The sequence below is a fragment of the Oncorhynchus mykiss genome, chromosome 30 (genome assembly GCF_013265735.2).
Source record: "Oncorhynchus mykiss isolate Arlee chromosome 30, USDA_OmykA_1.1, whole genome shotgun sequence".
NCBI classification, from domain to species: Eukaryota; Metazoa; Chordata; class Actinopteri; order Salmoniformes; family Salmonidae; genus Oncorhynchus; species Oncorhynchus mykiss.
This window is the reverse complement of record NC_050570.1, coordinates 5,970,128-5,994,631: the sequence shown is the minus strand read 5'-3', so window position 1 is coordinate 5,994,631 and position 24,504 is coordinate 5,970,128. Positions and strand designations below refer to the sequence as shown.

General features: G+C 46.5%; 1 protein-coding gene across 2 annotated transcripts in view; it reads right to left on the bottom strand.

Moving 5' to 3' along the window:
• Positions 1 to 1,313: 1,313 nt before the first annotated feature.
• LOC110522704 (anoctamin-3-like) overlaps positions 1,314 to 24,504 on the bottom strand; it is an 89,317-nt gene continuing 66,126 nt past the window's right edge. For both annotated transcript variants that reach the window (XM_036968983.1, XM_036968984.1), the window contains exons 20-24: positions 21,978 to 22,147; positions 13,248 to 13,400; positions 11,779 to 11,926; positions 2,418 to 2,610; positions 1,314 to 1,558 (exon numbers count right to left, since the gene is read on the bottom strand). In XM_036968983.1, the coding sequence (XP_036824878.1) occupies positions 1,376 to 1,558; positions 2,418 to 2,610; positions 11,779 to 11,926; positions 13,248 to 13,400; positions 21,978 to 22,147 (847 nt within the window). In that variant the 3' untranslated portion in view covers positions 1,314 to 1,375. The remainder of the gene's footprint in view (positions 1,559 to 2,417; positions 2,611 to 11,778; positions 11,927 to 13,247; positions 13,401 to 21,977; positions 22,148 to 24,504) is intronic.

The following is a 24,504-nucleotide window of genomic DNA, read 5'->3' as shown; positions in this document are numbered from 1 at the left end:
ACATACGTCAATAGAATCACTTAATAAGCAACGAGAGGAACCACTAGCAGTGCCACAGTACAGCGGCACAGTCAGACGGCCACGTAGGACAGTGACTGGCCTGTACCAAGTCCATGGAAGACAAACACAGAATACACAGCTGTGTTGTGAGCTGCACCCGGACCGGACCGGACTGGACCGGACCGGAGTGTCTCATGTCATAGCAAGCTGCTATAGGCTAGCTGCCACATAGAGAAGAAGAGCGACGTAGAAATAGAATGACATAGAAAGGGACAAAGGCCCTCAGACCACAGCAATTTGACGGGTGCACTCAATATGGCCGCCAGTCTCGTCCACCCATTACGGACCGATGACTTGAATGGGCATGTCCGTTCTAGTCATTCTGTGTCTATGGAGAGTGCTATGAGAGTGAGACGAGAAGAGAGCAGACAGTCAGTAGTGAACTGATCTGCAGCCCTTGTTCTGCATAGTAAACATTACAATTGGATAGGTAAGGTCTCTCCCCACATTCGTGGCCAGGACACGACACAGGACAGACGTGACAGGGAACAGACAGGGCCCAGGGTTCCTGCTGGATGGAGAGCTGAAAGCGGAGCCGGGGGACAGTAACAGAGATGGGAGCCGGGGACAGGTACGGGGGACAGTAACAGAGATGGGAGGAGGGGACAGGTACGGGGGACAGTAACAGAGATGGGAGGAGGAGACAGGTACGGGGGACAGTAACAGAGATGGGAGGAGGGGACAGGTACGGGGGACAGTAACAGAGATGGGAGGAGGGGACAGGTACGGGGGACAGTAACAGAGATGGGAGGAGGAGACAGGTACGGGGGACAGTAACAGAGATGGGAGGAGGGGACAGGTACGGGGGACAGTAACAGAGATGGGAGGAGGGGACAGGTACGGGGGACAGTAACAGAGATGGGAGGAGGGGACAGGTACGGGGTACAGTAACAGAGATGGGAGGAGGGGACAGGTACGGGGGACAGTAACAGAGATGGGAGGAGGGGACAGGTACGGGGGACAGTAACAGAGATGGGAGGAGGGGACAGGTACGGGGGACAGTAACAGAGATGGGAGCCGGGGACAGGTACGGGGGACAGTAACAGAGATGGGAGGAGGGGACAGGTACGGGGGACAGTAACAGAGATGGGAGCCGGGGACAGGTACGGGGTACAGTAACAGGCCTCAGGTCTGGAGACAGAAGAGGGCCTCTTTGGTGTACAGAAGGGAACATGTGATCTGAGTGCATATTTTTTTTGTGTGTGTGTGTTGGTGTGTGTATTAAGTGTTCTGTGTGTGTGTGTGTGTGTGTGTATGATTTAGCTGTGCAGACGAGGTACTGTATGTAGTACAGGGGGACGTAACATGACTGACACTAAGGCCACTCGTGGTGATATCTCCTGCCGTTCTTCTTCCTCTCCTTCTGCAGGTGCTCCAGCTCTGCTTCATACATCATCTCCTGCATCAGGTACTTCTCCCTTCGCATGCGGTCACACAGACTCTTGGGCATGTCTGGGATCAGGTATGCGATGAACGACTTGATGCCAAACACCAGGTGCTGAGGGAGGAAATGGAGAGAGAAAAAAACAATACTTTATTATCCATTGTCATTTTCAGATCACAGAAAATCAACACAGGCAAACATAAACTCTCTTGATTTTTATTTTATTTTTTATTTCACCTTTATTTAACCAGGTAGGCTAGTTGAGAACAAGTTCTCATTTGCAACTGCGACCTGGCCAAGATAAAGCGTAGCAATTTGACACATACAACAACACAGAGTTACACATGGAATGAACAAAACATAGTCAATAATACAGTAGAACAAAAGAAAACAAAAAGTCTATATACAGTGAGTGTAAATGAGGTAAGATAAGGAAATAAATAGGCCATGGTGGCAAAGTAATTACAATATAGCAATTAAACACTGGGAATGGTAGATAGGCAGAAGATGAATGTGCAGGTAGAGATACTGGAGTGCAAAGGAGCAAAATAAATAAATAAATAAATACCAGTATGGGGATGAGGTAGGTAGATAGATGGGCTGTTTACAGATAGGCTAAGTACAGGTGCAGTGATCTGTAAACTGCTCTGACAGCTAGTGCTTAAAGCTAGTGAGGGAGATGTGAGATGTGATGGGTTTTAAGGCTCCTGGTTTAAGGGAACATGGGCAGGACATAGCATCTGGGATATCTAGAATATCATCATCAGATATCATCGTCATTGAAAATAAGAATTTGTTCTTAACTGACTTGCCTAGTTAAATAAAGATAAAATAAAAAAAACACTGCCTGAAACACCTAATGAGTGTCTGAGACAGAGATAGAGATCAAGACAGAGACAGAGATCGAGTCAGAGACAGAGATCGAGACAGAGACAGAGATCAAGACAGACAGAGCATGGACGTGCTGGCGTACCTCGAAGACGATGATGAAGGCTAGTCTTGCAGCCAGGACGTGCCAGAACTGCAGAGTGAAGTCGTATGGTACTGGGCTCCAGGGAGAGGCTCTGTAGTCTCTGTACCTGCAGTATCTACTCTCCTCACTCACGTTCAAGCGTTCGCCCATGTCGAACACCGACAGACTGCTGTTCATGTAGCCTCGCAGACACCTGACAGGGAGAGAGACGGGGCTCAGAAACCAAGACAAACTGGAAGACATGAACCAAGGAACCTTGTGTGCTCTAACTAGCTGTCACAAGAGACTAATGTTGCTGTAGAATTATGCAGGGTAGGTTACTTTCTAAATGCAATCCATAACAGTTACTAAGTTACTTGTCCATTTACGTAACTTTTTGGTTTACCTAAACTCAGTAATGTAATTTATTTGCCTACTCTGTTGTTTATTATTTTGTTGTCATGGAGGACTGATTGGGCTCATTGCTTCGAGTTCAAGGGAGGAACTCCCTCAAACTTTTATTCCATACGCTAGGATCCGCACATCGCCGCCATTGCAAGAGCGCATTTTTCACTGTCTTTCCACTGGTCGATGATTGATAGATAACTTGTTCAGTTCAACCAGTATTGTGTTAAAATACACATATAAGGGCCTCCCTGGTGGCGCAGTGGTTAAGGGCGCTGTACTGTAGCGCCAGCCGTGCCATCAGAAACCCTGGGTTCGCGCCCAGGCTCTGTCGTAACCGGCCGCGACCGGGAGGTCCGTTGGGCGACGCACAATTGGCCTAGCGTCGTCCGGGTTAGGGAGGGCTTGGTTGGTAGGGATGTCCTTGTCTCATCGCACACCAGCGACTCCTGTGGCGGGCCGGGCGCAGTGCGCGCTAGCCAAGGTTGCCAGGTGCACAGTGACACATTGGCTTCCGGGATGGGCGCGCTGTGTTAAGAAGCAGTGCGGCTTGGTTGGGTTGTGTATCAGAGGATGCATGACTTTCAACCTTCGTCTCTCCCAAGCCAGTACGGGAGTTGTAGCGATGAGATAAGATAGTAGCTACTAAAAACAATTGGACACTACGAAATTGGGGGTAAAAAAATACACATATATTTGTGAACATGAACAAGGCGCAAATAGCTAAATGAGATAGCAGCAGACCATTTTATGTCAAGGATGCAAAAATTTTATGTAAAAAAAATCCACAGGAGTTGATTATCTTGATCCCTTTCCACTGCAGCCCTCCTCATTGTATAACCTTTGACCCCACATTTTTATTGAAAAATTGCTTCTGGTGCTATCCCTAAGATCAGGAAGGCGGCACCTCCTTCTGACCTAGATAACTACTGCCCAATTTCGAAACTACTGTATCTTGTTTTGCAAAAACATTAGAATCACAAACTCTCAGCTAAGAACTTTTTTTTTATTTTTTAACTTAAAATGATATTCTTAATGCGCACCAGTCTGGTTTTTAGCACCGTTTCAACTGTGTTAAATTGCTTAGATCATAGGTATACCTGTGCTGCCATATTTATAGACCTATCCAAGGCCTTTGATACTGTCGACCAACCCCTATTCATTCAAAGGTTGTCTGAAACGGGACTCGGCCAGGCGTCTTGCAAATGGTTTGGGAACTATCTGTCAGACAGGACAGAAACGTGTGCTTTCTGATGGTGTCATGTTACCTCAATATAACTACAGGTGTCCCGCAGGGTTTGAGTTTGGGACCTGTCCTCCTTACTATTTATATACACCTTTCACAGATCATTATTCACACGGGAATCTGCACTGAACAAAAATATAATCACAACATGTAAAGTGTTGGTCCCATGTTTCATGAGCTGAAACAAAAGATCCCTGGAATTTTCCATACGCCCATAAAGAGTATTTCCTTAAAATATTTTGCAAAAATGTGTTCTCACCTCCCTGTTTAGTGAACATTTTTCCTTTGCCAAGATAATACATCCACCTGACAGGTGTGGCATATCAATAAGCTGATTAAACATCATGATAATTACACAGGTGCACCTTGTGCTGGGGACAATAAAAGGCCACTCTAAAATGTGCAGTTTCTTCACACAACACAATGCCACAGATGTTAGCAAGTTATTGATTTCATGAACCTTATTTCTAAGGCTACATATATTAATATGGGCTATTTTTCAGCCCTTTCCTGTGTAGCTTATCAGAGATAGACATAATATGGAAAAGAGCAAAACAAAGGAAGTTAAAAAAATATATACATTCAGCAGTCCATTAATCATTTGGTGTGTGTGCGTGTGCTGGAGGGTTGAAGCTATGAACCCATAGGCTTGGCTCCCTCATCTATTCCAGGCTTCTGGGAGGGAGAGTGGGCAATAAGATTGTCATAGCGTATGTAAGCAATGGCAGCTTTCATGGCTCAGTTCTTTCCTCTTCTGGAGTACAACTTCAGGATAGTCCTCGTTGAGGTAGATATACATTCCTCTCAAGTTTTTTAACATTTAGCAAACAAGAGCTACAACCCTTTTCGAATAGTCTATTGGTAAACAAAATTATTTAAAAAACGTTAGGTCCAGCAAGCTATTCTAGTCTAGCTTTTCCTGCATGCGGCTCCAAGAGTTAAGGAGTGTTGTTTAAGGAGAGAGGCCAGCGGAGCACAGGTGTGTGGGTATTGCGCAAGAGACAGAGGCTATAAATTAGGTGTCATGTATTGTCATATTATGTCTTGTTCCTGTTCTTTCTCTTCACTCCGTCTCCCTCTGCTGGTCGTATTAGGTTACCTTCTCTTCCTCTCCATCCCCCAGCTTTTCCTCATCTTCTCTAACTACCTCGTTCACCCTTTTCCCACCTGTTCCTTTTTTCCCTCTGATTAGGTCTCTATTTCTCTCTCTGTTCCTGCTTCTGTCTTTGTCAGATTCTCGTTTGAGTTTCTCATGCCAGAACCAAACTATCGTCTTGTTTGCTTCACCCTTGTCCCGTCCTGTCGGAATCTGCCTGTTCATCTGATGCTACTTGTGATCAGGTACCTCTGTCCTCTACGACCCGTGCCTACCCAGAGAGACCAGCAGTCTGTCGCCGCTAACCCAGCTATTCTCCTCTGCTGCTAAGAAGGGGACTCTAACCCAGCTATTCTCCTCTGCTGCTAAGAAGGGGGACTCTTCTGTAAATATCAGAAGGACTTTATGATTCATTTGTCGCCCTCTCTGCGGGTTGTCTATTTTGCCATTATATACATCTGAAGAGGATCTATGTCTTCCCTGTGTTTTGACATTAAAGGACTCTGTTTTTGTTAAACCGCTTTTGGGTCCTCACTCACGTGCATAACAGAAGAATCTGACCAAGAATGGACCCAGCGACTTCGGATCCTCTCCACTCAGCCGTCGAGATCCAGGGAGCGATGCTAGGCAGACACGAGCAGGAATTGTCTGCTGCTCGACATGCCGTTGAGACCCTGGCCGCCCAAGTCTCCGACCTCACAGAACAGATTCATCATCTCCGCCTCGATCCACCGGCCACTTCCAGGGCTTTCGAATCTCCGGAGCCCAGAATCAATAACCCGCCGTGTTACTCTGGGGAGCCCACTGAATGCCGCTCGTTCCTCACCCAGTGTGATATTGTGTTTTCTCTCCAGCCCAACACTTACTCCAGGAGCACAGCTCGTATCGCCTACGTCATATCTCTCCTTACTGGACGGGCTCGTGAGTGGGGCACGGCAATCTGGGAGGCGAGGGCTGAGTGTACTAACCAGTATCAGGACTTTAAGGAGGAGATGATACGGGTTTTTGATCGTTCTGTTTTTGGGGAGGAAGCTTCCAGGGTCCTGTCTTCCCTATGTCAAGGTAATCGATCCATAACAGATTACTCTATTGAGTTTCGCACTCTTGCTGCCTCCAGTGACTGGAACGAGCCGGCTTTGCTCGCTCGTTTTCTGGAGGGTCTCCGCGCGGAGGTAAAGGATGAGATTCTCTCCCGGGAGGTTCCTTCCAGCGTGGATTCCTTGATTGAACTCGCTATTCGCATAGAGCGACGGGTTGATCTTCGTCACCGAGCTCGTGGAAAGGAGCTCGCGTTCTCCGTTGCCTCCCTCTCCGCATCACTACCATCTTCCTCCGCCGGCTCGGGTGCTGAGCCTATGCAGCTGGGGGGTATCCGCATCTCGACTAAGGAGAGGGAACGGAGAATCACCAACCGCCTCTGTCTCTATTGCGGTTCCGCTGGTCATTTTGTCACTTCATGTCCAGTAAAAGCCAGAGCTCATCAGTAAGCGGAGGGCTACTGGTGAGCGCTACTACTCTGGTCTCTCCTTCAAGATCCTGCACTACCTTGTCGGTCCATCTACGCTGGACCGGTTCGTCAGCTTCCTGCAGTGCCTTGATAGACTCTGGGGCGGAGGGCTGTTTTATGGACGAGACCTGGGCTCAGGAACATGACATTCCTCTCAGACAGTTAAGGGAGCCCACGGCCTTGTTCGCCTTGGATGGTAGTTCTCTCCCCAGAATTCAGCGTGAGACGCTACCTTTAACCCTCACTGTCTCTGGTAATCATAGCGAAACCCTTTCTTTTTAAATTTTTCATTCACCTTTTACACCTGTTGTTTTGGGCCATCCCTGGCTAGTTTGTCATAATCCTTCTATTAATTGGTCTAGTAATTCTATCCTCTCCTGGAACGTCTCTTGTCATGTGAAATGTTTAATGTCTGCTATCCCTCCTGTTTCCTCTGTCTCTTCTTCACAGGAGGAGCCTGGTGATTTGACGGGGGTGCCGGAGGAATATCACGATCTGCGCACGGTGTTCAGTCGGTCCAGGGCCACCTCTCTTCCTCCGCACCGGTCGTATGATTGTAGTATTGATCTCCTTCCGGGAACCACTCCCCCCCCGGGGTAGACTATACTCTCTTTCGGCTCCCGAACGTAAGGCTCTCGAAGATTATTTGTCTGTAGCTCTTGACGCCGGTACCATAGTCCCCTCCTCCTCTCCCGCCGGAGCGGGGTTTTTTTTTGTTAAGAAGAAGGACGGGTCCCTGCGCCCCTGCATAGATTATCGAGGGCTGAATGACATAACAGTGAACAATCGTTATCCGCTCCCTCTTATGTCTTCAGCCTTCGAGATCCTGCAGGGAGCCAGGTTTTTCACTAAGTTGGACCTTCGTAACGCTTACCATCTCGTGCGCATCAGGGAGGGGGACGAGTGGAAAACGGCGTTTAACACTCCGTTAGGACACTTTGAATACCGGGTTCTTCCTTTCGGCCTCGCTAACGCTCCAGCTGTCTTTCAGGCATTAGTCAATGACGTCCTGAGAGACATGCTGAACATCTTTGTTTTCGTTTACCTTGACGATATCCTGATTTTTTCACCGTCACTCCAGATTCATGTTCAGCACGTTCGACGTGTCCTCCAGCGCCTTTTAGAGAATTGTCTTTTTGTGAAGGCTGAGAAGTGCACTTTTCATGCCTCCTCCGTCACATTTCTCGGTTCTGTTATTTCCGCTGAAGGCATTAAGATGGATCCCGCTAAGGTCCAAGCTGTCATTGATTGGCCCGTTCCTAAGTCACGCGTCGAGCTGCAGCGCTTTCTCGGCTTCGCGAATTTCTATCGTTGTTTCATCCGTAATTTCGGTCAGGTGGCAGCCCCTCTCACAGCCCTTACTTCTGTCAAGACGTGCTTTAAGTGGTCTGTTTCCGCCCAGGGAGCTTTTGATCTCCTCAAGAATCGTTTTACATCCGCACCTATCCTTGTTACACCTGACGTCTCTAGACAGTTCGTTGTCGAGGTTGACGCGTCAGAGGTGGGCGTGGGAGCCATTCTTTCTCAGCGCTCCCTCTCTGACGACAAGGTCCACCCTTGCGCGTATTTTTCTCATCGCCTGTCGCCGTCGGAACGTAACTATGATGTGGGAAACCGCGAACTGCTCGCCATCCGCTTAGTCCTAGGCGAATGGCGACAGTGGTTGGAGGGGGCGACCGTTCCTTTTGTCGTTTGGACTGACCATAGGAACCTTGAGTACATCCGTTCTGCCAAACGACTTAATGCGCGTCAGGCTCGTTGGGCGCTGTTTTTCGCTCGTTTCGAGTTCGTAATTTCTTATCGTCCGGGCTCTAAGAACACCAAGCCTGATGCTTTATCTCGTCTCTTCAGTTCTTCAGTAGCCTCCACTGACCCCGAGGGGATTCTCCCTGAGGGGCGTGTTGTCGGGTTGACTGTCTGGGGAATTGAGAGGCAGGTAAAGCAAGCACTCACTCACACTCCGTCGCCGCGCGCTTGTCCTAGGAACCTTCTTTTCATTCCCGTTCCTACTCGTCTGGCCGTTCTTCAGTGGGCTCACTCTGCCAAGTTAGCCGGCCACCCCGGCGTTCGAGGTACGCTTGCTTCCATTCGCCAGCGTTTTTGGTGGCCCACTCGGGAGCATGACACGCCTCGTTTCGTGGCTGCTTGTTCGGTCTGCGCGCAGACTAAGTCCGGTAACTCCCCTCCTGCCGGCCGTCTCAGACCGCTTCCCATTCCCTCTCGACCGTGGTCTCACATCGCCTTAGATTTTATCACCGGACTGCCTTCGTCAGCGGGGAAGACTGTTATTCTTACGGTTGTCGATAGGTTCTCTAAGGCGGCTCATTTTATTCCCCTCGCTAAGCTCCCTTCTGCTAAAGAAACGGCACAAATCATCATCAAGAATGTTTTCAGAATTCATGGCCTTCCGTCAGACGTCGTTTCGGACAGGGGTCCGCAATTCACGTCTCAGTTTTGGAGGGAGTTTTGCCGTTTGATTGGGGCTTCCGTCAGTCTCTCTTCCGGCTTTCACCCCCAGTCTTAACGGTCAAGCAGAACGGGCCAATCAGACTATTGGTCGCATCTTACGCAGTCTTTCTTTTCGTAACCCTGCGTCTTGGTCAGAGCAGCTCCCCTGGGCAGAATACGCCCACAACTCGCTTCCTTCGTCTGCGACCGGGCTATCTCCTTTTCAGAGTAGCCTCGGGTACCAGCCTCCGCTGTTCTCGTCTCAGTTCGCCGAGTCCAGCGTCCCCTCCGCTCATGCTTTTGTCCAACGTTGCGAGCGCACCTGGAAGAGGGTCAGGTCTGCACTTTGCCGTTATAGGGCGCAGACTGTGAGAGCCGCTAATAAGCGTAGAACTAAGAGTCCTAGATATTGTCGCGGTCAGAGAGTTTGGCTCTCCACTCAGAACCTTCCCCTTAAGACAGCTTCTCGCAAGTTGACCCCGCGGTTCATTGGTCCGTTCCGTATTTCTCAGATCATTAATCCTGTCGCAGTGCGACTTCTTCTTCCCCGATATCTTCGTCGCGTCCACCCGGTCTTCCATGTCTCCTGTGTTAAGCCCGTTCTTCGCGCCCCCGCTCGTCTTCCCCCCCCCCCCATCCTTGTCGAGGGCGCACCTATCTACAGGGTCCGTAAGATTTTGGACATGCGTCCTCGGGGCCGTGGTCATCAGTACCTAGTGGATTGGGAGGGGTACGGTCCTGAGGAAAGGAGTTGGGTTCCCTCTCGGGACGTGCTGGACCGTTCGCTGATCGATGATTTCCTCCGTTGCCGCCAGGTTTCCTCCTCGAGTGCGCCAGGAGGCGCTCGGTGAGTGGGGGGGGTACTGTCATGTATTGTCATATTATGTCTTGTTCCTGTTCTTTCTCTTCACTCCGTCTCCCTCTGCTGGTCGTATTAGGTTACCTTCTCTTCCTCTCCTTCCCCCAGCTGTTCCTCATCTTCTCTAACTACCTCGTTCACCCTTTTCCCACCTGTTCCTTTTTTCCCTCTGATTAGGTCTCTATTTCTCTCTCTGTTCCTGCTTCTGTCTTTGTCAGATTCTCGTTTGAGTTTCTCATGCCAGAACCAAACTATCATCTTGTTTGCTTCACCCTTGTCCCGTTCTGTCGGAATCTGCCTGTTCATCTGATGCTACGTGTGATCAGGTACCTCTGTCCTCTACCCAGCTATTCTCCTCTGCTTTGTCCTCATGTGCAGTTGCAAACCGTAGTCTGGCTTTTTTACGGTGGTTTTGGAGCCGTGGCTTCTTCCTTGCTGAGCGGCCTTTCAGGTTATGTCGATATAGGACTCGTTTTACTGTGGATATAGATACTTTTGTCCCTGTTTCCTCCAGCATCTTCGCAAGGTACTTTGCTGTGGTTCTGGGATTGATTTGCACTTTTCGCACCAAATTACGTTAATCTCTTGGAGACAGAACGCGTTTCCTTCCTGAGTGGTATGACAGCTGCGTGGTCCCATGTTGTTCATACATGGTGCTATTGTTTGTATAGATGAATGTGGTAACTTCAGGCGTTTGGAAATTGCTCCCAATGATGAACCAGACTTGTGGAGGTCTACACTTTTTTTTCTGAGGTCTTGGCTGATTTCTTTTGATTTTCCCATGATGTCAAGCTTAGAGGCACTGAGTTTGAAGGCAGGATTCCCAGATGGCATGGATTATGGAGTCATTGAAGTCTTACACTTAAGAAATGACTCTGCCGTTGTGCTGTAGAATTTCTGAATTGAGTCTGTTGTATAATAAATGCTATACATTAGTTTATACTGGGTTAAGCTAGTTAATAACTCTAATTTCATTAGGTAGGCTCTGTAATGGTTCTTCTGAAGAGGAGAGGCGAGAAGGATCGGAGGACCAATATGCAGCGTGGTAAGTGTCCATGGTTCTTTTAATAAGAAATACTCAACATGAACACAACTGATACAAAAACAATAAACGTGAAACGAACGAAAACCAAAACAGTACCGTGTGGTGAACAAACACAGACACGGAAACAAACACCCACAAACAAACAGTGAAACCCAGGCTACCTAAGTATGATTGTCAATCAGAGACAACTAATGACACCTGCCTCTGATTGAGAATCATACTAGGCCGAAACATACAAATCCCGAAATCCTAGAAAAACAAACATAGACTGCCCACCCCAACTCACGCCCTGACCATTCTAAATAATGACAAAACAAAGGAAATAAAGGTCAGAACGTGACAGGCTCCAACTTTTCCTCCATCTTGTGCCAACATCAGTTCTTTTAAGTCTTGATTCCAATTGTTTATATTATTTTTTAAGAGATTGTCAGTTGGATAAGCTCTCTGCAAAGTTTTGTATATCTTACCTATCACATGAACATTCTTTTCTGACTCAAATAAGATTCCCTCAAGGTTGCTCGGCATTTTGTGATATGTCGATTTTACATTAAGTTACATGTATCAACACAAAAAATCTATTTTTCATTCTGTAATGAAAATAAATGTATTTCCTGTTACCAATTCGCTCTAATAAAAAAAAAAGCACTGGACTCTTACCAACGGAGCCACAACAACCAACTAATATTGCAACACAAAGTATCCCTGTAGAATGGTCAGGGCATTCTTTAACGAACAGACAACACAAGGTATACTCTGACTGGAGAAATTGGACCTACTTCTCGTGGTGGTACTCCTTGTCCACACAGGGTCCGTATCTGAACGCGTAGACGAAGCGGGGGATGTAGTCGGAGGTGATGGCGATGACGAAGGCGTTGGTGATGACAGCCAGCACGCCGATCCCCTCCAGGATACCGTACCAGATACCTGATGGGAACACAGGAGCGCATTATGCAAAATGATTTTACTCTCAATGTACTTCTACTCTCTCTAGCTATCTTTACCAGTAATCTAAAAGCTACCATGGGGGAGGAAGTGTTCAATTCTCAACTAACAACAGATACTTTATGTCTCCGTCGATCTCACACGCTCTTGGTAAAATCTCTGCCTCCAATTGCACCTCAGGACAGTTTCCCCATCTGATTAGCATTGTGTAATACACTTAACATATGGAAGAAATAACTGACCTATATCTGTGGCTGTATTACTGACCTGTATCTGTGGCTGTATTACTGACCTGTATCTGTGTCTGTATTACTGACCTGTATCTGTGGCTGTATTACTGACCTGTATCTGTGGCTGTATTACTGACCTGTATCTGTGGCTGTATTACTGGCCTGTATCTGTGTCTGTATTACTGACCTGTATCTGTGGCTGTATTACTGACCTGTATCTGTGTCTGTATTACTGACCTGTATCTGTGGCTGTATTACTGGCCTATATCTGTGTCTGTATTATTGACCTGTATCTGTGTCTGTATTACTGACCTGTATCTTTGTCTGTATTACTGACCTGTATCTTTGTCTGTATTACTGACCTGTATCTTTGTCTGTATTACTGACCTATATCTGTTTGCGTATTACTGACCTATATCTGTTTGCGTATTACTGACCTGTATCTGTATTACTGACCTATATCTGTGGCTGTATTACTGACCTATATCTGTGGCTGTATTACTGACCTGTATTTGTGTCTGTATTACTGACCTGTATCTTTGTCTGTATTACTGACCTATATCTGTTTGCGTATTACTGACCTATATCTGTTTGCGTATTACTGACCTGTATCTGTATTACTGACCTATATCTGTGGCTGTATTACTGACCTATATCTGTGGCTGTATTACTGACCTGTATTTGTGGCTACTGATCTATATCTGTTTTACTGACCTTTATCTGTGGCTACTTACCTATATCTGTGGCTGTATTACTGACCTATATCTGTGGCTACTGATCTGTATCTGTTTTACTGACCTATATCTGTGTCTGTATTACTGACCTATATCTGTGTCTGTATTACTGACCTGTATCTGTGGCTGTATTACTGACCTGTATCTGTGGCTGTATTACTGACCTGTATCTGTGTCTGTATCACTGACCTGTATCTGTGGCTGTATTACTGACCTGTATCTGTGGCTGTATTACTGACCTGTATCTGTGTCTGTATTACTGACCTGTATCTGTGGCTGTATTACTGACCTGTATCTGTGTCTGTATTACTGACCAATGTCTGTGGCTGTATTACTGACCAATGTCTGTGGCTCTGGCAGGCATGGGTCTCCTCCACTGGGTGACAAACTTGTAGGCGTCCAGTCGTATCTCGATGATGTTGTTGAGCAGAGCCAGTAGAGGAGCCAATGGGAATGCAGCCACAAAGATCGTGGTGAAACCAAACTGGAGAACTGAGAAGAAGATGAGCAGGAGGAAGTAGAAGCAGAAGAAGCAGAAAATAGAGGGTTATAATGGTGGGTTTGAACATCCTGTGGTTGACCTCAGTATTGGTATTTATATTTATTATGGAACCTCATTAGCTGCTGCCAAGGCAGCTACTATTTACTGGGTCCAGCAAAATTAAGGCAGTTTATACAATTTTAAAAACATTACAATACATTCACAGATTTCACAACATACTACCACTACCACATATCTACAGTAAAAAAAATCCATGTTAGCGTGTGTGTATAGTGCTATATTAGTATGTGTGTGTATGCATGTGGCTGTGTCTATATTTGTGTTGCTTCACTGTCCTCACTGTTCCACAAGGTGTATTTTTATTAGTTATTTAAAATCTGATTCTTCTTCTGGCATCAGTTACCTGATGTGGAATAGAGTTCCATGTAGTCATGGCTCTAGATCACATATGTCAGAGTCAAGGCCCGCGGGCCACATCCGGCCCGCAAGAAGGTTTTTTACGGCCCCTGGGATGATCTTGATTTATTATTAGAACCGGCCCGCAGCAAGCCGGCAGCCCGCAGATCTTTTACACGCACCAATACTACATTTCCCACAATGCAAAGGTGACGCACCGAGCAGTAGGCTGCTTCATTTCAATATTTATTGGCACAGCAGTCGTCAGCATCACAGTAAAATTAACTTTCAGATACCCATCAAAAATGGCAAAACGGAAGGTGGATACTGAGAACCGGGGGTTTCAAACAAGGTGGGAGTCGGAGTATATGTCCACGAAGGTAGCTGGAAAACCTGTGTGTCTTCTGTGTGGAGAAAGTGTGGCGGTACTGAAAGAGTATAATCTGAGACGACATTATGAAACGAAACACGCGGACAAAAACAAGAATATGGACATGGAACAAAGGCTACAAAAGGCAGAGGAATTAAAACGAGGCCTCAAATCTCGACAGGCTCTGTTCAAAAAAGCCAAATCACAAGGCCAGGCTGCTGTCAAGGCCAGTTTTATTTTGGCAGAAGAGATCGCTAAATCAGCCCGGCCATTTACGGAGGGGGATTTCATCAAAAACTGCATGATTAAAGTTTGTGACGAAGTTTGCCCAGAAAAAAGGCAACTCTTTTTAAATGTGAGTCTGAGCAGAAACACCATTGCCGAGAGAGTAGACCAGTTGTCCATCAATCTAAAAGAGCAGCTTGTGAAAAAGGGAAAAGATTTTATTGCATATTCCTTGGCTGTGGATGAGAGCACCGACATTTCTGACATTGCCCAGTTGTCAATTTTCATCCGCGGAGTGGACTCCAACCTAAGCGTGACAGAGGAGTTTTTGGCTTTACGTCCTATGCATGGCACAACTACGGGGCATGATTTGTATGAAGAGGTGTCAAGATGTGTAAATGAGATGGAGCTGCCTTGGGAAAAACTCGTGGGTTTGACAACCGACGGAGCACCTGCGATGTGTGGACACAGGAGCGGACTGGTGGCGAAGATACGGGAAAAGATGCAAGAGGAAAACGCGACAGGTGAGCTGACAGCTTATCATTGTATCATACACCAGGAAGCGTTGTGCGGTAAAGCCTTGAAAATGGAGCATGTAATGAGCATCATCACGCGCACAGTTAACTTTATCAGAGCCAAAGGTTTGAATCACCGCCAGTTCAAGGCATTTCTGACGGAGTTAGAAACGGAGCATGGTGATTTGCCTTATCACACAGAGGTGCGATGGCTAAGCCAGGGAAAGGTGCTTCAAAGATGTTTCGAGCTTCGTGAGGAGATTTGTCTGTTCTTGGACAGCAAAGGGAAAGACACAACACAACTCCGAGACGAAATGTTTCTGTGTGAAATGGCTTTTCTGTGTGACATTACGAGTCATCTGAATGCAATAAACTTGCAGCTGCAGGGTCGGGATCGTGTCATCTCTGATATGTACAGTACAGTGAAGGCATTTAAAACCAAACTGACTCTGTGGGAGACGCAGATGCGGAAAGAAAATTTGAGCCACTTTCCCAGCTGCCAGACCATGAAAGAGAAGCTCTCTACCAGTGCGTTCCCGAGCACACAGTTGGCTGATAAAATAGGTATGCTTGCCGCTGACTTTCGACGCCGATTTGCTGACTTTGAAGCACAAAAAAGCAGGTTGGAACTGCTCGGTAACCCATTTGCTGTTGACGTGGAAAGCTCACCACCAAACCTCCAAATGGAGTTGATTGACCTCCAATGCAATGATGCACTGAGGGCAAAATATGCGGCAGTGGGTGCTGCGGAGTTCGCCCGTTTCCTCCCCGGCACAATGCCCCAGCTGCGCATCCAGGCTGCTCAAACGTTGTCTATGTTTGGCAGCACATACCTGTGTGAACAACTGTTTTCTTTGATGAACCTGAACAAAACATCACACAGAAGTCGACTTACTGCTGAACACCTCCACTCAATTCTGAGGATTTCTTCAGCTCAGAGCCTTACCCCGAACATTGATGAACTTGTGGAAAAGATGGGACACCACCAAGTATCACCCTCAACCTCAAACAAGTGAACATTACTGTGCAATCACATATTTAGAGTTTTTACTCAGTTCAAGTTTAAAAGTTAAAATTTAATATTTGTTTTCACTGCATGTTACTTCTCCTTAAACAAAGTGTTGTTTTTGATTAATAGATTTTTGCACTTTATTTTTTTGTATTTCAATCCAATTATATTTTAAAAATATTTCAGTTGAGTGGATGATAGAAAATTGCTATTATTGTTTTTTCTTTGAAGTAAATTTAGCCCACTTTTGCTAAAATAGAAAATATAGTCTACTGATGGTGCCTTGAATACCGGTTTCTTTCATTTAATGTTCATGTTATGGGGATATTTATATAAAGGAAATTTGTCTTTTGTGTCTGTTGAAAATTAAAGATTACTGACAGAGCCATAAGAAAATATTGCTTTATTTATCTGATCATATTGTAATATATTTGTTAGGTTTTCAGTAGGTTCAATTAGGTTCACTAGACTATATGCGTAATTTAAAAAATTTTCAATGAACATTCGAACAGTCCGGCCCTCGTCTTGTAGCTGATTTTTTTATTTGGCCCTCCGTCCATTTGACTTTGACACCCCTGCTCTAGATAGTACTGTGCGCCTCCCATTGTATTTTCTGGACTTGGGGACTGTGAAGAGACCTCTTGTGGCATGTCTTGTTGGGTATGCATGGGGTGTCCGAGCTGTGTGCCAGTAGTTTAGACAGACAGTTCGGTGCATAAATACAAGTAGTGATGAAGTCAATCTCTCCTCCACTTTGAGCCAGAAGAGATTTACGTGCATATGATTAATGTTAGCTCTGTGTACATCCAAGGGCCAGCTGTGCCGCCCTGTACTGAGCCAATTGTAATTTTCATAAGTCCCTCTTTGTGGCACCTTGACCACACAACTGAACAGTAGTCCAGGTGCAGCCTGTAGGACCTGCCTTGTTGATAGTGTTGTTAAGAAGGTAGAAACTAGGGCCTGTAGGACCTGCCTTGTGTATAGTGCTGTTAAGAATGCAGAGCAGCGCTTTATTATGGACAGACTTCTCCCCATCTTAGCTACTGTTGTATCAATATGTTTTGACCATGACAATTTACAATCCAGAGTTACTCCAAGCAGTTCAGTCACCTCTACTTACTCAATTTCCACATTATTTTTCACAAGATTTAGTTGTGGTTTAGGGTTTAGTGAAGGCTTTGTCCCAAATGCTTTTAGTTTTTGAAATATTTAGGACTAACTTATTCCTTGCCACCCACTCTGAAACTAACTGCAGCTATTTGTTAAATGTTGCAGTCATTTCAGTCGATGTAGTAGCTGACATGTATAGTGTTGAGTCCTCTGCATACATAGACACTATCTTTACTCAAAGCCAGACATGTCATTAGTAAAGATAGAAAAAAGTAAGGGGCCTAGACAGCTGCCCTGGGGAATTCCTGATTCTACCTGGATTATGTTGGAGAGGCTTCCATTAAAGAACACCCTCTGTGTTCTGTTAGCCAGGTAACTCTTTATCCACAATATAGCAGGGGGTGTAAAGCCATAACATTTAAGTTTTTCCTGAAGCAGACTATGATCGATAATGTCAAAATCCGCACTGAAGTCTAACAAAACAGCTCCCACAATCTTTTTTTATCACCAATTTATCTCAGCCAGTCATCAGTCATTTGTGTAAGTGCTGTGCTTGTTGAATGTCCTTCCCTATAAGCACGCTGAAAGTCTGTCGTCTTTTTGTTTACTGTAAAATACCATTGTATCTGGTCAAACACAATTTTTTTCCAAATGTTTACTAAGGGTTGGTAACAGGCTGATTGGTCAGCTATTTGTATTTGTATTTTGTATTTACAGTTTTTAACAATCACTTTGGCACTAATTTCAGAACCGTGTGTTCATTTTTCAAAACTCTAGACACAAAACTCAAAACGGTCATCACTTGTAACACAGGCTGTCCAATGTTCAAAACATTGCATCGTGCATTCACGTCTTTAAAGAAACCTTGCCTTTGCAGAATCATTGGTTCAAATAACCCATTTATCATGAAATACCATAGGAACATTCATTTAGATCACCCACACACAAGATACCGATAGTTTCGCTGTGTCGTTGTTCGTACAATCATTAGATATTGTAGTAGAAAATATGTGATACGTGTTTCATTATGCTACTACACGTAAATACATCACTGTAAAAGGACTAGTAGAGAGAATACTACAGACACAGTGGATTCATTGAAAAAAAAAAGAAATTTATTGATGAAATACAATAAAATCACAACATAGGTTTCTTTGAATCGAAGCAAAAATAATTAGCTACAAAAAGAAAAACAGTTAAAGGTCAACTGCAGTGTTCCTCACCTGGCTTACTGTAAAACATCACTGCAGTGTTCCTCACCTGGCTTACTGTAAAACATCACTGCAGTGTTCCTCACCCGGCTTACTGTAAAACATCACTGCAGTGTTCCTCACCCGGCTTACTGTAAAACATCACTGCAGTGTTCCTCACCTGGCTTACTGTAAAACATCACTGCAGTGTTCCTCACCTGGCTTACTGTAAAACATCACTGCAGTGTTCCTCACCTGGCTTACTGTAAAACATCACTGCAGTGTTCCTCAGCTGGCTTACTGTAAAACATCACTGCAGTGTTCCTCACCCGGCTTACTGTAAAACATCACTGCAGTGTTCCTCACCTGGCTTACTGTAAAACATCACTGCAGTGTTCCTCACCTGGCTTACTGTAAAACATCACTGCAGTGTTCCTCACCTGGCTTACTGTAAAACATCACTGCAGTGTTCCTCACCCGGCTTACTGTAAAACATCACTGCAGTGTTCCTCACCCGGCTTACTGTAAAACATCACTGCAGTGTTCCTCACCTGGCTTACTGTAAAACATCACTGCAGTGTTCCTCACCTGGCTTACTGTAAAACATCACTGCAGTGTTCCTCACCTGGCTTACTGTAAAACATCACTGCAGTGTTCCTCACCTGGCTTACTGTAAAACATCACTGCAGTGTTCCTCACCTGGCTTACTGTAAAACATCACTGCAGTGTTCCTTATCTGGCTTACTGTAAAACATCACTGCAGTGTTCCTCACCTGACTTACTGTAAAACATCACTGCAGTGTTCCTCACCCGGCTTACTGTAAAACATCACTGCAGTGTTCCTCACCTGGCTTACTGTAAAACATCACTGCAGTGTTCCTCTCATGGCTTACTGTAAAACATCACTGCAGTGTTCCTCACCTGGCTTACTGTAAAACATCACTGCAGTGTTCCTCACCTGGCTTACTGTAAAACATCACTGCAGTGTTCCTCACCTGGCTTACTGTAAAACATCACTGCAGTGTTCTTCACCTGGCTTACTGTAAAACATCACTGCAGTGTTCCTCTCATGGCTTACTGTAAAACATCACTGCAGTGTTCCTCACCTGGCTTACTGTAAAACATCACTGCAGTGTTCCTCACCTGGCTTACTGTAAAACATCACTGCAGTGTTCCTCACCTGGCTTACTGTAAAACATCACTGCAGTGTTCCTCACCTGGCTTACTGTAAAACATCACTGCAGTGTTCCTCACCCGGCTTACTGTAAAACATCACTGCAGTGTTCCTCACCTGGCTTACTGTAAAACATCACTGCAGTGTTCCTCACCTGACTTACTGTAAAACATCACTGCAGTGTTCCTCACCTGGCTTACTGTAAAACATCACTGCAGTGTTCCTCACCTGGCTTACTGTAAAACATCACTGCAGTGTTCCTCACCTGGCTTACTGTAAAACATCACTGCAGTGTTCCTCACCTGGCTTACTGTAAAACATCACTGCAGTGTTCCTCACCCGGCTTACTGTAAAACATCACTGCAGTGTTCCTCACCTGGCTTACTGTAAAACATCACTGCAGTGTTCCTCACCTGGCTTACTGTAAAACATCACTGCAGTGTTCCTCACCCGGCTTACTGTAAAACATCACTGCAGTGTTCCTCACCCGGCTTACTGTAAAACATCACTGCAGTGTTCCTCACCCGGCTTACTGTAAAACATCACTGCAGTGTTCCTCACCTGGCTTACTGTAAAACATCACTGCAGTGTTCCTCACTTGGCTTACTGTAAAACATCACTGCAGTGTTCCTCACCTGGCTTACTGTAAAACATCACTGCAGTGTTCCTCACCTGGCTTACTGTAAAACATCACTGCAGTGTTCCTCACCTGGCTTACTGTAAAACATCACTGCAGTGTTCCTTATCTGGCTTACTGTAAAACATCACTGCAGTGTTCCTCACCTGACTTACTGTAAAACATCACTGCAGTGTTCCTCACCTGGCTTACTGTAAAACATCACTGCTGTGTTCCTCACCTGGCTTACTGTAAAACATCACTGCAGTGTTCCTCACCTGGCTTACTGTAAAAAGCAAAACAAAAGATTGATTACTGTACTTCTATATTTCCATCAACCCTGTCTTGTGGATTTGGCCCACAGGTTCTCATCCACATCACAATGGATGTTTTCATCTTGGGAAGAATCTTCAGTCATGGCGAATCCAGTCCTGACACTGGTCTGCCGTGATGTCATTGCATGGTGAATCCAGGCCTGACACTGGTCTGCTGTGATGTCATTGCATGGTGAATCCAGGCCTGACACTGGTCTGCCGTGATGTCCTTGCATGGTGAATCCAGGCCTGACACTGGTCTGCCGTGATGTCATTGCATGGTGAATCCAGGCCTGACACTGGTCTGCTGTGATGTCATTGCATGGTGAATCCAGGCCTGACACTGGTCTGCCGTGATGTCATTGCATGGTGAATCCAGGCCTGACACTGGTCTGCCATGATGTCATTGCATGGTGAATCCAGGCCTGACACTGGTCTGCCGTGATGTCATTGTATGGTGAATCCAGGCCTGACACTGGTCTGCCGTGATGTCATTGCATGCGTCATCCATGGAGAAGGGTGGCTTGTTCTTGAGGGCGCCTATCATATACCTTCCACCTCCATGTGGAGAAAAATTCCTCAATCGGGTTAAGGAAAGGAGAGTATGGGGGTAAGTACAGGGTGGTAAGTTGCAGATGGGCCTGAACCCATGCTGTGGAGTAAAAGTGGTCTGTAGATATTTCCCTCTTGTTGCACATTTAACATGCTGATAGAAATGTGGTGAAATGGATTTAAGTTTCCCTGCATTAAAGTCCCCGGCCACTGGGAGCGCCGCCTCTGGATGAGCGTTTTCCTGTTTGCTTATGGCGGAATACAGCTCATTGAGTGCGGTCTTAGTGCCAGCATCGGTCTTCTCAGAAGGCAGCCTGAACTCCGCCCTCTTTTTCCCCGTCTTCTCTTCACGGTGCACAATTGAGCAAGAGGACAAGTACATTAGAGTGTCGAGATTTGAGAAACAGACGCCTCATAAGTCCTCAACTGGTAGCTTCATTAAATAGTACCCACAAAACACCAGCCTCAATGTCAACAGTGAAGAGGCGACTCCGGGATGCTGGCCTTCTAGGCAGAGTTCCTCTGTCCAGTGTCTATGTTCTTTTGCCCATCTTAATATATAGTTATGGCTTTTTCTTTGCAACTCTGCCTAGAAGGCCAGCATCCCGGAGTCGCCTCTTCACTGCTGACGTTGAGACTGGTGTTTGAAGCTACCAGTTGAGGACTTGTTTCTCAAATCTCGACACTCTAATGTACTTGTCCTCTTGTTCAATTGTGCACCGGGGCCTCCCACTCCTCTTTCTATTCTGGTTAGGGCCAGGTTGCGCGGTTCTGTGAAGGGAGTAGTACACAGAATTGTACTACTGCCTTGTTGTTCACTGTGGTTGGCAGGCTTACAATGATGGCACAAAACAAAATTTGAGAGTGTGCTGACCCTTGTGTTGGAAGGGGTACGCAGCTAGAGGTTGAATGTTTGAAGGGGTACGGGAATATGAAAAGCTTGGGAACCACTGTACTAGTCCATGGTAACATAGCTAATATGTCTTACCCATCTCCAGGTACTCATCCACCAGTCCATGGTAACATGGCTAATATGTCTTACCCATCTCCAGGTACTCATCCACAAGTCCATGGTAACATAGCTGATATGTCTTACCCATCTCCAGGTACTCATCCACCAGTCCGTGGGCGTTCATGGGCTGCAGGTTCCAGTCTATGTCCCACTGAGGAAGCTGTACTTTGATCTCCACATTCTGACCCCCTCGTGTTCTCTCTTCCCTCTCTGTCTGCTTGATCTTCCTCCGAGACCACCAGTTCTGCAGCAGACTGGAGAGTTAGAGGGGGGGGGGGGGGGTGAGAGACACAGACAGAGGGAGACAGAGAGACAAAGACAGAGATTGAGAGAGAGACAAAGACAGAGATTGAGAGAGAGACAGAGACAGATACATATATTGAGAGAGATTGAGAGAGACAAAGAGAGAGAGAGAGATTGAGAAAGACAGAGAGAGATTGAGAGAGATTGTGTGAGAAAGAAGATGGAGGAGAGGGTGACGGGACGGAGGAGAGGTTGAGGGGGACGGCGTGTGACAGAGAACAACCCACTAGAGAGGTGGCCACCCCCACAGAGAAGCCAGCAGAACAGCCCACCTCAGCACCCGACAAAAGTCTTGACACCACAGCAGAACAGTCCACACCAGACCCTGACCATAGAGTCGACGTCACAGCAGAACAGACAAATGAAGAACCCCAAGCCCAGCGGCTCTCACCCCCTCTGAGCACCCCCCCTGTCAGCCACCCTGATAGACCTTCTGACAACCCCCCCCCACACCCACTGAGGACAAACACAAGACACAGATTGTACTACTTATGGACTCAAATGGGAAATATATAGAAGAAAAAAAACTTTTTCCCAAACACAGTGTGTCTAAACTCTGGTGTCCAAACACCCAGCGCGCCCTCGACCTTCTGTCTGAGGACCAACTAGGCTCACCCAGCCACATAATAATACACACAGGCACAAACAACCTGAGAGCACAGCAGGAAAGGGTGGCCACAGCACTGAAGGGAGTGATTGAAAAGGCTTCTTCTACTTTCCCCAACGCACAAGTGGTTATCTCCACCCTGCTACCACGAAAAGACTTCCACCCTGCCACAATACAGCGGGTAAACGCAAGTATTTCCCATGACTGTGCCTCAAAACCAAATGTTTTCCTGGCCCACCACTCCACCCTGGACTTGAACAGCCTCTATGACCAGGTCCACCTCTACAAGGCAGCAGTGCCCACCTTTGCCCGAACTCTAAAGGACATCGCTCTCAAACGTATCCCCAACACTTCACACAGGAGCAACAGATCAATAGACACCCAACCCAGACCAGCGAGACACCCTCCCAGACCTGCAGGACCCCCCCCCCCCCCCCCCCCCCCCCGGACCTACACATAGAGGACCCACGCCAAGAGGAATTACATCCAGACCACAGCACCCCCAGACACATCCACACCCCCACCCCAACCAATCAACACTCCCCCACGTCAACCATGTCCATACCCCATTTAGGCCCCCTCAGATCAGACCTATGCCACTCCTGCCCACCCGATGCACCCCACCCCCGCAAAGAGGGCCTCAACATGGAAGCCACACATACACCCAGGTAGTGAGCGGGCAAACAGTCCCAACCCCCACTCTCACACTTGCCCAAGCCAATGGCATGTACCAGATGCTCAGCAGGCTCTGCTCACACTTACTGGCCTGAGGCCAAACCACGACCAACAACATTGGACACTCTATGGAACAAAAAGCCTTCACTATATCATCCTGGAATATCCAAGGCCTGAGGTTATCTGCCTTTGGCCTAAAGGGCAGGAACCCGGACTTCACCAAAGAAATCGGTAATACAGACATTGTCATCCTGCAAGAAACCTGGTATAGAGGAGACGGACCCACTGGTTGCCCTCTAGGTTACAGAGAGCTGGTAGTCCCATCCACCAAACTACCAGGTGTGAAACAGGGAAGGGACTCAAGGGGTATACTAATTTGGTATAGAGCAGACCTAGCTCACTCCATTAAATTAATAAAAACAGGAACATTCTACATTTGGCTAGAAATTCAAAAGGAAATTATCCTAACAGAGAAAAATGTCCTCCTGTGTGCTACCTATATCCCCCCACTAGAATCCCCATACTTTAATGAAGACAGCTTTCCAGGCCCAGGGACATGTACTAGTCTGTGGCGACCTATATGCCAGAACCGGACAAGAACCTGACACCCTCAGCACACAGGGGGACAAACACCTGCCTGGAGGTGGCAGCATTCCCTCCCACATATGCCCCCCTAGGCACAACTATGACAACATAACCAACAAAAACGGGTCACAACTCCTGCAGCTCTGTCGCACACTGGGTATGTACATAGTCAATGGTAGGCTTCGAGGGGACTCCTATGGTAGGTACACCTATAGCTCATCTCTTGGCAGTAGTACTGTAGACTACTTTATCACTGACCTCAACCCAGAGTCTCTCAGAGCGTTCACAGTCAGCCCACTGACACCCCTATCAGACCACAGCAACAGCAACTTCATACCACAGCACAGCAGTCTACTTGAACAGAGCAATACTCAATCATGAGGCATCAAAGCCAAAGAAACTGAGTAACATTAAGAAATGCTATGGATGGAAGGAATGCAG